Below are 13,007 nucleotides of genomic sequence, written 5' to 3'. Positions count from 1 at the left end.
TCTGCACCCATTTACTTCAGACTTATGTGCCTCTAGAAGCTTGCGTTCTGTAAGTGAACGTCGCTTGATTGTTCATCCCAAAGAAGCACAAAGTCACTTTTACGGACTTTTAAATTAAATGTTCCCTCCTGGTGGAATGACCTCCCCAACTCAATCCCAGCAGCTGAGTCCTTAACCATCTTCAAGAATCGGCTGAAAACACATCTCTTCCATCTTTATTTGACCCTCTAACTTTAACACTCACTATTCTAATTCTATTCTTTAAAAAATTCTAACTACCTTTCTAATCTTTTTGTATTCTATTCTATTTTCTTTTCATTTATTATGCAATTGTATGTGTGTGTGTGTGTGTGTGTGTGTATGTGTAAAAGATCTCTAACACTAGCTTGCTCTATTCTTTTTTTATTCTATCTGTTTTCTTTATATTATATTTTTTTTTATTTTAAATGAGGTGCTGTCCGCTCTCGTTTACATCACGTCTGTGCTGGAACGTGGGATGAAAACAAATCATTTGGTAAAAAACCGTCTGGAACATGTGACACTGAATTGATCTGAACAATCAGTGGAATCAGGGTCCTTTGTGCGGATGAAGAGAGATATCTTTATCCACACCCAGGTGTGTGTGTGTGTGTGTGAGAGAGAGAGAGAGAGAGAGAGAGAGAGAGAGAGAGAGAGAATATAAAGACTGATGGACATGATGGCGTGAGATTGCCTTCGACAAGTGAAAGATCTGGTTCTCTTCTACATGGAGTTTGGATTAAATGGGGGAGGAGAACCTGTTTAATTAAAAGTGATGGAAGTCAAATGGTCTAATTAATGAGAGCGTCTTCATCTGCTGTGTTAGACCGAGTCTGTCTCTGTGCCGCTGAAAGCCTCTTCTGATTGGACGAGATTTAAAGGAGTTGTTAACTCAAATAAATAAACAAATAAATAGATAGACAGAAAATTGAACTATTCAAAATAGTTACTGTCAACTGAAATAAAGCTGAAAGAAAAACAATTATATATTACATGGAAAAACTTGTTTTAAAATTTTAATTAGAAACATTGAAATAAATAAAAGAAATAAAACAATGTATTTAAAATCATTTTGACTGAAAGAAAGATAAATATAATATAAAAAATATATAATTAAAATGACAAAAGCACAATACAAAATAACTAAAACTTACATTAAAATGAATCATAATATATAGAAATATTATAGTGGTATATAAATAATACTAAGATAACACTGTTGTGATAAATTTATGTGCAGTTTAAAAATAAAAATCTTAAAATCAAACTTGGATTTTTTTTTTTTTTAACTTAAATAATTTTAAGGTGAAGTATTTGAATTACTAAAACTGATACCGCAATAAACATCAAAGCCATACAAAATAAACAATTATATTAATAATATTAAAAATAACAAACGTACATAACAAAATTACTAAAAATTCAAGCGCCTAAAAGTCAAGTCTAATTAAAAATAGTAATACATTTGTTATAATAACACTGAAATACTGCAGTGATATCTTAAAAAAAAAAAAATCTTACAAAAAATCTTACAATAAACTTGATTGACAAAAAGAAATTAAATTTATAAAAGCTAATAATAAAAATATTTTAGTACATAAGAAAAGTACTAATATTTTTATTTAAAACTGAAAAAATCTAAATATTAAGAAATATATTATTATTATTATATAAATAATATTAAAATAACAGCATGCATTGCAAAGTCAGTGAAAACGGACAAGCTGAGAAAAATAAATATATATATAATTCATGCAAAAATATATTTCTCCAAAAATAAACCCAGACAGGTTTTACTTTATTATTATTGTTGTTGTTATTATTATTATTATTATATGTTGTTTTATGTCTACTGGATAAATAAACAGATAAATGAAATATGCAACTTGAGTTCAACTTTATTATATCATATTACCTGCAGTTACCATGGCGACGGCGACATGCTGTGTATTTGATAAAGCAGGCAGGGAGTACAAGAGGTTTAGGAACAGAACTAATGTCTAAATATGGAATAAAACACACCAATACATGAATAAAACACAAAGAAGATGCAAACAGCAGCATCCTATCATACGTTCCCAGAATCCTCCTCTTCTCTCGCTATGGTCTGCTGAGATTCAGGGCTCTTTGTATAAACCTCGAGGGAAATTTATAGAATAGCGGCGTCAAGCGAACAGTGAATGAAAACCGCGGCATGTGTTCTCCTGCTCAGGGTCAAAGGTCAAGAAAGAATAGAATGGGATTTCCATTGAGCAACCAAAACCAGGTGCATTCTGGGATAGAAAAGACTTTCTACACTTAATGCTGGATTTGTTTCAGCTTTTTCTTTTTGTTTCTCACTAAAAAAACTATATAAGTTACATCAGACAAGAATTTGAACAGAAACTGTAATGCACTAATGAAAAAATGAACTGCAGTGCAAAGAAAAATGTTATTATTAGCATTAATAATCAATAACCCAAAGACATACTAACACAAGAAAACAACATGAAGTGAAAACCTGACAAGCTTTCATTATGTTAACTATGTTATGCATAATGCTCAGCATACTCGCATCTTGCTAAAATCATGTCAAAGACTTGTTAAACGTGTTAGCATCTTGCTAAGAGTGTGCTAGCATAATGCTAACATGATTAGCATGATGTTTACATGATGTTAACACAATTCGGGTTAGTGCTGAGCTGCTTCTAGTGTTCATAGTTTTAGTGATTTGATCAAACACTAAGTATTAAACTTCAATGGCATTATTTGATATTTTAAAAGAACACCCTAGCAACCACCTGACAACCACCCATAACACCCTAGCAACCACCGTAGATATTTTTAGCATTCTTTTAAGTAATATATTATTTCAGAGGGGTTTGGGAATCCCTGCATCACAAACGAAAACAGGAATGAAACGAAATCAAAGTCTTCCAGTTTTTTCCATATTTTTGTCAGTTATGCATCGATACGGTTTAGTAACTTGCATAATTATTCATCTCATACATGGCATAATCGACTGAGAAGTGCTTTTGTCGCCACATGCATGGATAATTTACACAGCCAGTTTATATTGTGAATACTGTATTCAACATGACACAATACAATATTTTAGAAATTTAGAATTAGGGAGAATAACTACATTATAATACATTTTAACTGCCATTGTGTGAATAATTTGTAATCATGAAATCCATCAAAAGTAACTGTAATCTAATTAAGGGCATTTTAAAACATAATCTAATCTAATAATAACAAGTACTGCTTGCTGTTTTTGGAAATAATCAAGATTACGTGTAATCCGCTATTATCCAGCTTTGTTGTCAAAAAAGAGATGCTTGCATTGCAGAGATCTCAAGATATTCATTTATAATTAAAAAAAGCAGTCACGATTCCCCGAATCCTAAATCATCCTGCTGCTTCCACTGATGTGGCCTTGATGGATGAAGATAAACACACGAGTGGTTTCTAAGCAGATCAGAAATGCTGATAATAACAAATGGCTTCCTTTAGAGAGCCAACACATAACCTTCATGGCACACAAGTACTGCATCGAAACACTTCAGTAGAGGACAATGACTAAACATCTGCGATACAACATTGATCAGATGCAAAGAGGATTTCACAAGTACACTGTTATGTGCTTGAGAGAGAGACACTGAGAGAGAGAGAGAGAGCGAGAGAGAGGGAGCACATCATGTGCATTTCTACACTGGTAGAAATCTCTCATGTCACATCTCTGAGAGTCTGTCTGTTTCCAGTTGACAGCAACAGAAAGCACTTCACAATCCACAGCTTACTCATTTAAAGCGGTTAAAGCACTCTGTAAAAAGTCATGATTTGAATAACGATGAAAATGTATGAGCTTCTTTGCACTTCTGTTAAAAAATCAGCCAGGTTCATGTCATCACATAAATTGGAAAACATTTTTAGAAATGTCATTGAAATTTTACTTCAGATTCTTTAATCCGCTTTTTGGATTTATTTGATCCACATCAGATTTTTTTAAAATGTTTAGTTTAAACATTAATTTTTTGAAATGTTGTGATTTTCTTCTCATTTAGAGTCATGAATGTGTGTGCAATGTTTTGACAAACAGATGTGTTTCACTAATTTTGCTGACTAAGACTGTGTTTCGGGTCAAATTAACCTCCGATGGTTTGCATTTAATTCATGAAAGATCAACACTTTGAAAAACAGCCCAAAAAAAAAAAATGTTAGTTTGTCAAAAATATTATTATTGGAGTACTATTACAAGAAAATACCATTTCGGTTTTTCAAGTTTAATTCAATGTGTAATGTTTAATTCTGTTTCTTTGTAATTATTTGTAAAATTTACAGGCAATTTATAAGATAAAATCATTTCGACACTACATTTGGCGCACATGAGAGAACATATCAGATATTACAAAAAAATAAAATAAAGACACTTTCTCAAATATCAAAGTAGAATTTAGTTTTTTATTTATTTTAGTTGTTTTATTTTATTTTATTTGTTTTATGTTCTATTTGAGTAGCAACAGATGCTATTTACACAAAGTATAAATAATCTTTATACTAATAACACTATTAATATTTTAAGTAATTTACACCTCAGTGCAAATAGTCACTACAGGTGAAAAAGTGTTTATTTTGTGCATGTAAAGATAATTTGATTATAAATCAAATTGACACCAAACACAAATGGAGTAGCTATTTTTTAAGACAACACCATATAAGTTTCCAATTTCGTATATTTAATATTCTTTTTGGTGAATTGCATTGTAAAAAGAAAAAGAAAACGATCTTTCAAATAAAACAAGGATAATTAAAGTATGTTTTACAAGAAAGCACAATTTCATTCTTTAAATTTTCTAAAAATGTCATGTTTAGTTCAACAGGTTACTTGCAATTTCTTTGCAAATATATATTTTTTATTAATTAATTAATTTTATTTAAATTTTTTTGCAGTGTGCATAAAAACCAGTGTGACCAATTTGACAACACTGAAAACAAACGTTAACCATATGCATTCAAAATACTGACGATGACACTCAACCGCAAACACTGTTCTGTCCAATCAGATGCTTTCTAGAATAAGAAAGCCCCGCCCCCTCATGCCTAGATTTAGATCAGTCTTGGAGGTTTTGAAGATAAAACTAGAATAATTTTCTCTTATAAATAGACATAATTCTATGTATCATTGTGAATCAACATTAAAGAAAATATCTTCGGCAGTCAAACTCAAAGCAGGAATGTTGGTGTTTTTACATCATTGCAACATTTTTTTTTTTTGGTCTCGAACCACTGATTAAAGACGGCGCATGACAAATAATCTCCCAAATAAACATCTGTTATTTTTATTCCCTTAAATCAGACCATTTTTTAGGTCATGAGCCACCAGAAGCCTCCTAAAATAGACAAACAAACACGTCTATATCTAAAATATCTCTAATATTTCCCAGACGCTCTGTTAGACAAACAGCTGAATTCAACACCTAAACCTGTGCAGGGCATACGCATGCTGCTCCCTGATGAGTGTGTGAGCACCTAATGAACGCTGCTTTCCTCTTACACCTCGACCTGTAAAGGCTCGTTTCACAGATGGCATTTCCGCTGACATTTGTGGAGTTTTTTGAAGGATTATTTGGCGTAAATGGCATGCGTGTGCTTGGTGTGGCTGTCCTAATTTCACATGCTAAGCTTAATGGCTGGTTGCATGAAGGGTTTGTGGTTGTAATCAGCGAGATGTGCATCCACACACTCATTTCCTGGAGATGCACACATGCATGTGTCATTAGAGCGGATTTACCGCTGCACCTGCATTATACATTACATGTGAAAATCAACACGGGGATCTTAAAATAGCACATAGTACATCAGTCTGGTGTGAGTGTGACAGGACTGTGCACCTCAGTGCATTCTGGATTGATTGTCTGAGACCAGTGTGTTCAATTGATCAATACGGTTTGGAAAGCACGGTTTGTGATTGAAAACACTTCCTTCTAATCAACGATTTGTTTCATTTGCTCTGATTAATTGGCATAAAGTCCCAAACATTGCAGCTTACTGAGCTGTAAACCAGAGTTTTAGTTTTTTTAAACATGCCGTTTGGATATAAAACCTACCACAATGATGGATCAAGGACATTAACATAAAATACAGCAGAGTAGGCCTACTGATTATTTTGTGGACATTAATAATTTATAAAATATGTTTCATATTAGTGCCTCAATCAAAAGATTGGGATTTTATGAGTGTGAGTTGATACTTGCATGTTTCTTGAGCAGTAAATCATCATATTATTGTGATTTCTGAAGATCATGTGACACTGGAGACTGGAGGAATGATGCTGAAAATACAGCGGAGCATCACAGAAATAAATTACACTTTAACACAGATTCACACAGAAAACAGATGATTTACATTAGAATAATATTTCACTATTTTTTCTGCATTTTTGATCAAATAAATGCAGCCTTGGTGAGCACAAGAGACTTCTTTTAAAAACATTTACATTTTTCCAAAGCTTCTGAACGCTTTGAATGTTCTGTTTTCTTTGAGGATTTCTGAAGGCTTTAATGCTTTTTCTGTGGAACACTGATCGTATAAAACAACATGCAGCCTCCGGATTAATTACATAACAAGCATTTCAATATTACATGCTTCATGCCCAAAACCTCACTTTTACTCGCAGTTGAGTCCTGCTTTAAGAGACGATTAATTCTGTCACAATCCAAAGTGTGCAAATGCTGTCAATCACATACTGTATAACGTCAAAGTAATTAAAAAAATATACTATAAATATATTTTAAAAGCATATATATATATATATATATATGTGTATTTAATGTAATTGTGTAAAATATAATTAATATTTTTATATTTTATTTCTATTTTATATTTCTATATTTAGGAAATATATTTATTTAAAATATCTCTTTAAACAATTCAGCAAAAAAATGTGTTGTACATTTTGAAATATATAGAAATATATATATATATATATGATATATATATCACAATATTACTGTTTTCACTGTCTCAGATAAATGCAGGCTTGAAGAAAAGCGCGCGCTGAGTCTCAGAAGAAGATAAAGGACAGTAAAACTCACAGTGTGGAATGAAAGATTGTTCATTAATAATTTCGGATGTCCTCCGGTGCATCATGAATATCCTCCTCATGTGCTTCTGAACCTGATACCATCCTCTGAATTATGGCATCATGCATATTTTACTCTACTCTCGGCTCATGTACGACACGGACACAGAAAATAAACACATCCAAACACGATTCTAATATATATTCTCATGTGCATAAATGTAAATGTATTTCTGAAGATCATGTGACACTGAAGACTGGAGGAATGATGCTGAAAATACAGTGGAGCATCACAGAAATACATTACACTTTAACAGAGATTCACACAGAAAACAGCTGATTTACATTAGAATAATATTTCACTATTTTTTTCTGCATTTGTGGACTCAAGCTGAGAGTATAAGATTACTAAAAAATACTAAAACTTTCAAATTAAAAGCTGAAAAATTAAATCTAATTTGAAATATTAATACAATAATCTAATTTAGTAACATTATAGCAATCATAATGACAGCAATTCATTTTAATTATAAAAATGGTAAATAACACAATTAATTAAACATGACATTTCCATCAAACACAACATAATTAACAATCAAATTATTTTAAATAATTACATAAATTTAATATTAAAATATACTCTCGCTTATATTTAATATATTTATGTGGTGATATTTATTTTATTAATTCATTCGACAAATTAATTTCTGATGTGATGGATAAAAATGAGAAATAAACAAGCTAACAAAACATTATTATACTTTCTAGAGATTCTGAAACTCATGAAACTCACATCTCTTCTCTTAAATGAACAAATAAAGACTTTTCAAGTTTAAAATGCACTTATTTTCAGAAACAAAAGACAAAGACATCGCGAATAACATCGACTTAAATGTTATATTTTAAAGTAGATTTTTACAGTCAGTATTTGAATTCATAAGAAACACAATTTGCTCAGTCTTTAAGATTGATGCCTGGCTAAATATGCAAGAATCATCCAAAAAAACACATAATTTAGTTTGACTAGAAACTCTCTGATCATGTTTAGACGCCACAATCCAATCATGCTTTAATGTCATTGCAGATCTTTCTGTGCTTTTGTAAATTAGCACTATTAGCACGATCCATTAGCATACAGCCAGCGATCAATAAAAGCAACCAGCCTTCAGACAGAAACCCATTCATGTTGTTTAGCAAGAGGTTTTGTGTAAATCTGCAACTCTCTTCATCTGTTCATGTAGTTACTCTTCAGAAAACTGATTCTGCACATTTAATATCTTATGCTCGTCCTGAAGAAAAGAGCATTTTAGTCTGGAGTGTAGAGTAAATGTGTGTGCATGGATGTGAAGGATGTGCAGCGCCACCTTTAGGCATCTCGTGTCACTACAGCAGCCACAACAGATGAAAGATATGATGAAGATCCAACAATCATATAATTATTATTATTATTAAAAACAAGTATATAATTAATGATAGTTATTATGATTTAATATTTACATATTTATTTAATTTTACATTTAGAAATAGTATTGCTCTGATTATTATAAATATATTGAAATACATTTATAAATTATGGATTTTATTGAAATTAATAGTTTTATAATTAGAAACAATTCTTATATTTTGTTAACTTAAATATAGGTTTACAAATATTCTTATTCTTACGAAATATATATATAACTTATATTATTTTAAGTTGTTTATGTTTTATTATACATTCATAAATTATTGTTTAGTATGAATTATATTTAAAATAATTGTAAAAATTAATTTAATATGTAATGTTTTATTTTCTGTTAATTTAAATATATATTTAGAAATTATATATATATATATATAGTTATTCTAATTTTGTTTTTATTTAAATATACATTTAAAGTGTGAATAATATTATATTATGCTTATTATTATTCAACTTAACCAGGTACCACAACACTTTTGACAGGTTTTCAGTTTGCTGTGATTGATAACAAATTGTAAAAATAATTAAAGATTTCACTGATAAAAACACATTTCTAGCCCATTAAAAAATAACGGCATTGATTTTATAACTTCAACTTTATTAATGAACTTCAATGGCTTCTCCAAGCATATAAAACACAAATACAAGCATCGCTTCACTGTAAAGGATTTTATTCGTAAGATCTTGAGCTCTACAAATATAGATTTCCCCTTACAAAATCTAATTATTTACAAACTCATTGTCCACCACAAAAAAACAACAACTTTAAAACGTAGTTAATTTCACACACACACTACAAGATGGATAACAGAGCGTAACATTTCTTGTTATTTTCCCACAAACATTACATTTATAATCATTGACTCATCCTCATGCCGTTTCATTTGTAGAAAACTAAATGAGTGATATTGCGCAGAATGTCCAGGCTGCTCTTTTCCATACAGTGAAAGTGAATGAGGACGGATGCTGAGGATCGATACAGTCTCAGAAATTTGGGTCATGAGTCTCCAATGTCACTTTGGCTCATGAATAATCATTTCTATTGTGTTTTTTGGAGCCGTTCATGTCAAAATTCAGCTTTTCGTGTATGGAAACATTCTGGGTTAGATAAGGACATGAGGGCTCATATCTCAATTCTTGAGTCAGATTTAGTTTTAGACTTTTGTGGCTTGATGCAACATTTTGCTCACACACCAGGAAGTTGAACAGGAAGTGGCTGTGTTTTGAGGAATGCAGAACAGAGGAAAGGTTCGATCAGCCGTCTGTCAGTCGTCCGGTTCGGTCACGCACTGCTCCACCATCTCACGCAGGTTTGGGTTCTCCATCGCGGCCGCCACGCGCTCTTTATCATTGATCTGTTTGTTAACTGAGAGAAGACACAGTACAGTCGCCACATGATCTCTCTGAAGATTAGATCCTCAAACACAAGCTGCACAAGGCATCACGTCTGAGTAAAAGAGTTTGGGGTCAAAATTCTGTGAAATTATTGTTTCTTCAACTTGAATGCCTATTTAATTACATTTTTATGCATCATTGTCCATTGTTATATTTGATTTTTACAATAAAATATTATTAGAAACAGATTTATTAATTATATGTATATATATATATTAATTCTACTTTAATAATTAACATGCATTTAATTTAAATTTATATATATATATATATATAAACTTAATTTATAAAATACAGATATATTTCAGAAAACACTTTATAAAACACACACATATATACATATATATATATACTTATGAATACAAAATATATAACTTTAGAATGTATATATTTGAACAAATAATATTTTTATATATAAATAAATATTATAAATAAATGTTTTTTTTTTTTTTCCTTATGAAATTACACTATTTCATAAAAACTAATATGGTTATAAATACTAAATATATTACTTTATAATTTATCTATAAAATACAATTATATGTTAATTCTAAATAAATCATTTATATATTTCATTTAGTGACTGCAATAAATAAATAAACTAAATAGTCAAAATCTTTGAAAAGCATTGTCTCTGTAAAAGTAAAATGTTAGTCTTCTGATGTTTTAATGACTTATGAAGTGATAATAAGCATGTGACTGTGTGTGAATATTATTGGCCGTTATTTCAGCGTTGCAGGAGTGTTTCGCTCGAACACATTTAGATGCTTCACTCCAGCAGCAGAACGAGCTGGATGCACACTCACTGTCCTCCTCGGTCGAGTGCGTTCCCTCCGTGATGTAAATCTCTAGCTGGAAGGAATAAAGACACGGAACGTCAGAGAGAAACAGAAAGTGTGAGCTCAACATCCACACATCCAGCGATTCAATGATGAGGATGTACCTTGTGCTTGAACGGCAGGCAGCGCTGAAGCTTGACCTGCAAACACAGACCTGCAGAAAGAGGACACAACAGACTTCATCAGCGATCATCACATTATCTGAAGAAACCAACAGTGCATCTGGAGTCCAACTCTGAGTCCAATACGGCCAAAACTCATTAAAGCTGACGGCTTTATGGTGTTTAGAGACAAATGCACCACTAAAAACATAAGAACATGGTCAAAGAAAATAAGATAGACATGGACTTCTGCTGTGAGTTATTGAGTGCAAAAACCATCAAAACAGTCACCGTTCCTGCTCCATTTATGGAAATACAAAATATTTCACAGTAAACATTGAAGCAAAATGCAAATTTTCAGCATTTTTATGTTTTAATGAATTAATTTATATTTTTTTGGTGATAATACTAACATTAAAAGTTCTGTGCTTTAAGAATTTCTTCAAAATGTTATCATTCTTTCTACACTGTTCATGAATATTTTATGTTCAATTCTTTTTCTTTTGTTTGGAATATTTAAATGTCACAGCTGGTTTTAGAATGTTCAGAGAAGGTTCAAAAGTAACATTCTCGTAATGTTGCAAAATGATCGAATTTGAATGTTCTCTGGAACATTTAAAAAATAATAATTCAGAAATAACATTTTCAGAACTTAATAGGAACATTAGCAAAAACACACCATTTTTGTTAACTGGGTATATATGGTAAAACATATTTGTGGATATATTTGCATCATAAACCTTTTGGTTCCTATGGTTACATTATAGTTTGATGTAAAATCGAAACAAAACTGAGCACAGATCAGGTGCCACTAAAACCATTCAAAATCATTTTTTGGTACAATAAAAAAAAATATTAGAATAAAATAAGTTTAAGCTAAAGGATTACAATAAATAAAACTAAAACTGAAATAGTAATAAATTAAAGCTATATAAACACACGTCAAAATACTTGAAGTTTAACTGAAAATAAAGCTGATTCAAAATATATATTATATAATACTCCATATTCTATTATTTTATGTGATACATTACATACTATATATTATTATATATTTTATTAATTATCTCATTTTTAATATACATCTATATATACACATTATGGTTGTATTTGTTGTTCTTCCTTTAATTTACGCAAGACTACGCATGAATATTATGAAGGTACAGTATTAATATACTGCTGAAAAATATAACTGTTTTAATAAATATGGTATATAACTTAAATTTGCACATGTGTAACAGTAGTATTACATATTATGTCTTAATATTCTAGATTATATAAACAATTAATTTTGGTGGTAATTGTTGTTCATTAATTTATGCAAGAAAAAATGCACAAAATTGTTCATTAAAATGAATATGATTTTTCATCAAAAATGCCATTTTTATGTAATTATTTTCCAATGTAATTTCTCTAAGGAAAATCCTCCCTCTTATGAATGCTGTGTGCTGACACTGTTAATAAGTATAATTATTTATACGTGAGGGCCGTGTGGACGGGTGTTTTCTGCATTGTCTGTTCTGTTATCAGTGTAGTGCAGTGCTGTTCCTCTCTGTCTCACACACACACACACACACACACACACACACACACACACACCAATCAGGGTGGCCAGAGAGCAGTGTGGGACGGTTGGAGAGAACCTGATGATGATCAGATACTCGTCGTCTCCGAGCTCCTGCACCTCCACACACTTCTCCGTCACCACGTCCAGCTCCTCCAGAGTGTTGGGCTTCTCCGGGTCACGGATCGTCCGGATCACGTCTGCCAGAACATACACACACACCACACACACATCAACATCTAAATACACTACATCCCACACTGTTGGACTGTACTGGAAATATACTGAACTGGACCAGAATACACTCAATAAGAAAATTCATGAAAATACAACATTCCATGGGGAAAGAAAAACCTTATTGTGGACGTGCAGCGTAGTATTATCATGGTATTTTTTGGAGAAAGTATTAAATGAAGGTGGTGATGATGTGAAACTATTGTAACACTGTATCAGCGCGTGTGTGTGTGAAGGTCATCCTGACTCACCGTACACCTCCAGCGCTTTCTCCTCCATCCTCCTGCTTCTCTTGTCAGAGAGTCCCGTTAAACGCCAGGCTCGGTTCAGC

At 31.5% G+C, this 13,007-nt stretch overlaps 1 protein-coding gene across 2 annotated transcripts in view; it reads right to left on the bottom strand.

The window, feature by feature from the left end:
- Nucleotides 1-9,783: 9,783 nt before the first annotated feature.
- ciao2a (cytosolic iron-sulfur assembly component 2A) overlaps nt 9,784-13,007 on the bottom strand; it is a 3,323-nt gene continuing 99 nt past the window's right edge. Inside the window, exons 1-5 of one of the 2 annotated variants that reach the window (XM_059545725.1) lie at nt 12,928-13,007; nt 12,478-12,642; nt 10,882-10,931; nt 10,745-10,790; nt 9,784-9,909 (exon numbers count right to left, since the gene is read on the bottom strand). The exon at nt 12,928-13,007 is cut by the window's right edge and continues 96 nt beyond it. In XM_059545725.1, the coding sequence (XP_059401708.1) occupies nt 9,809-9,909; nt 10,745-10,790; nt 10,882-10,931; nt 12,478-12,642; nt 12,928-13,007 (442 nt within the window). In that variant the 3' untranslated portion in view covers nt 9,784-9,808. Of the gene's footprint in view, nt 9,910-10,581; nt 10,617-10,692; nt 10,791-10,881; nt 10,932-12,477; nt 12,643-12,927 lie in introns of those variants that run through there. The other variant, XM_059545726.1, reaches the window with a different exon arrangement.

The sequence above is a fragment of the Carassius carassius genome, chromosome 50, assembly GCF_963082965.1.
Source record: "Carassius carassius chromosome 50, fCarCar2.1, whole genome shotgun sequence".
Classification (NCBI taxonomy): Eukaryota; Metazoa; Chordata; class Actinopteri; order Cypriniformes; family Cyprinidae; genus Carassius; species Carassius carassius.
The sequence above is the reverse complement of the archived record's forward strand: the minus strand, read 5'-3'. Positions and strand labels throughout refer to the sequence as shown.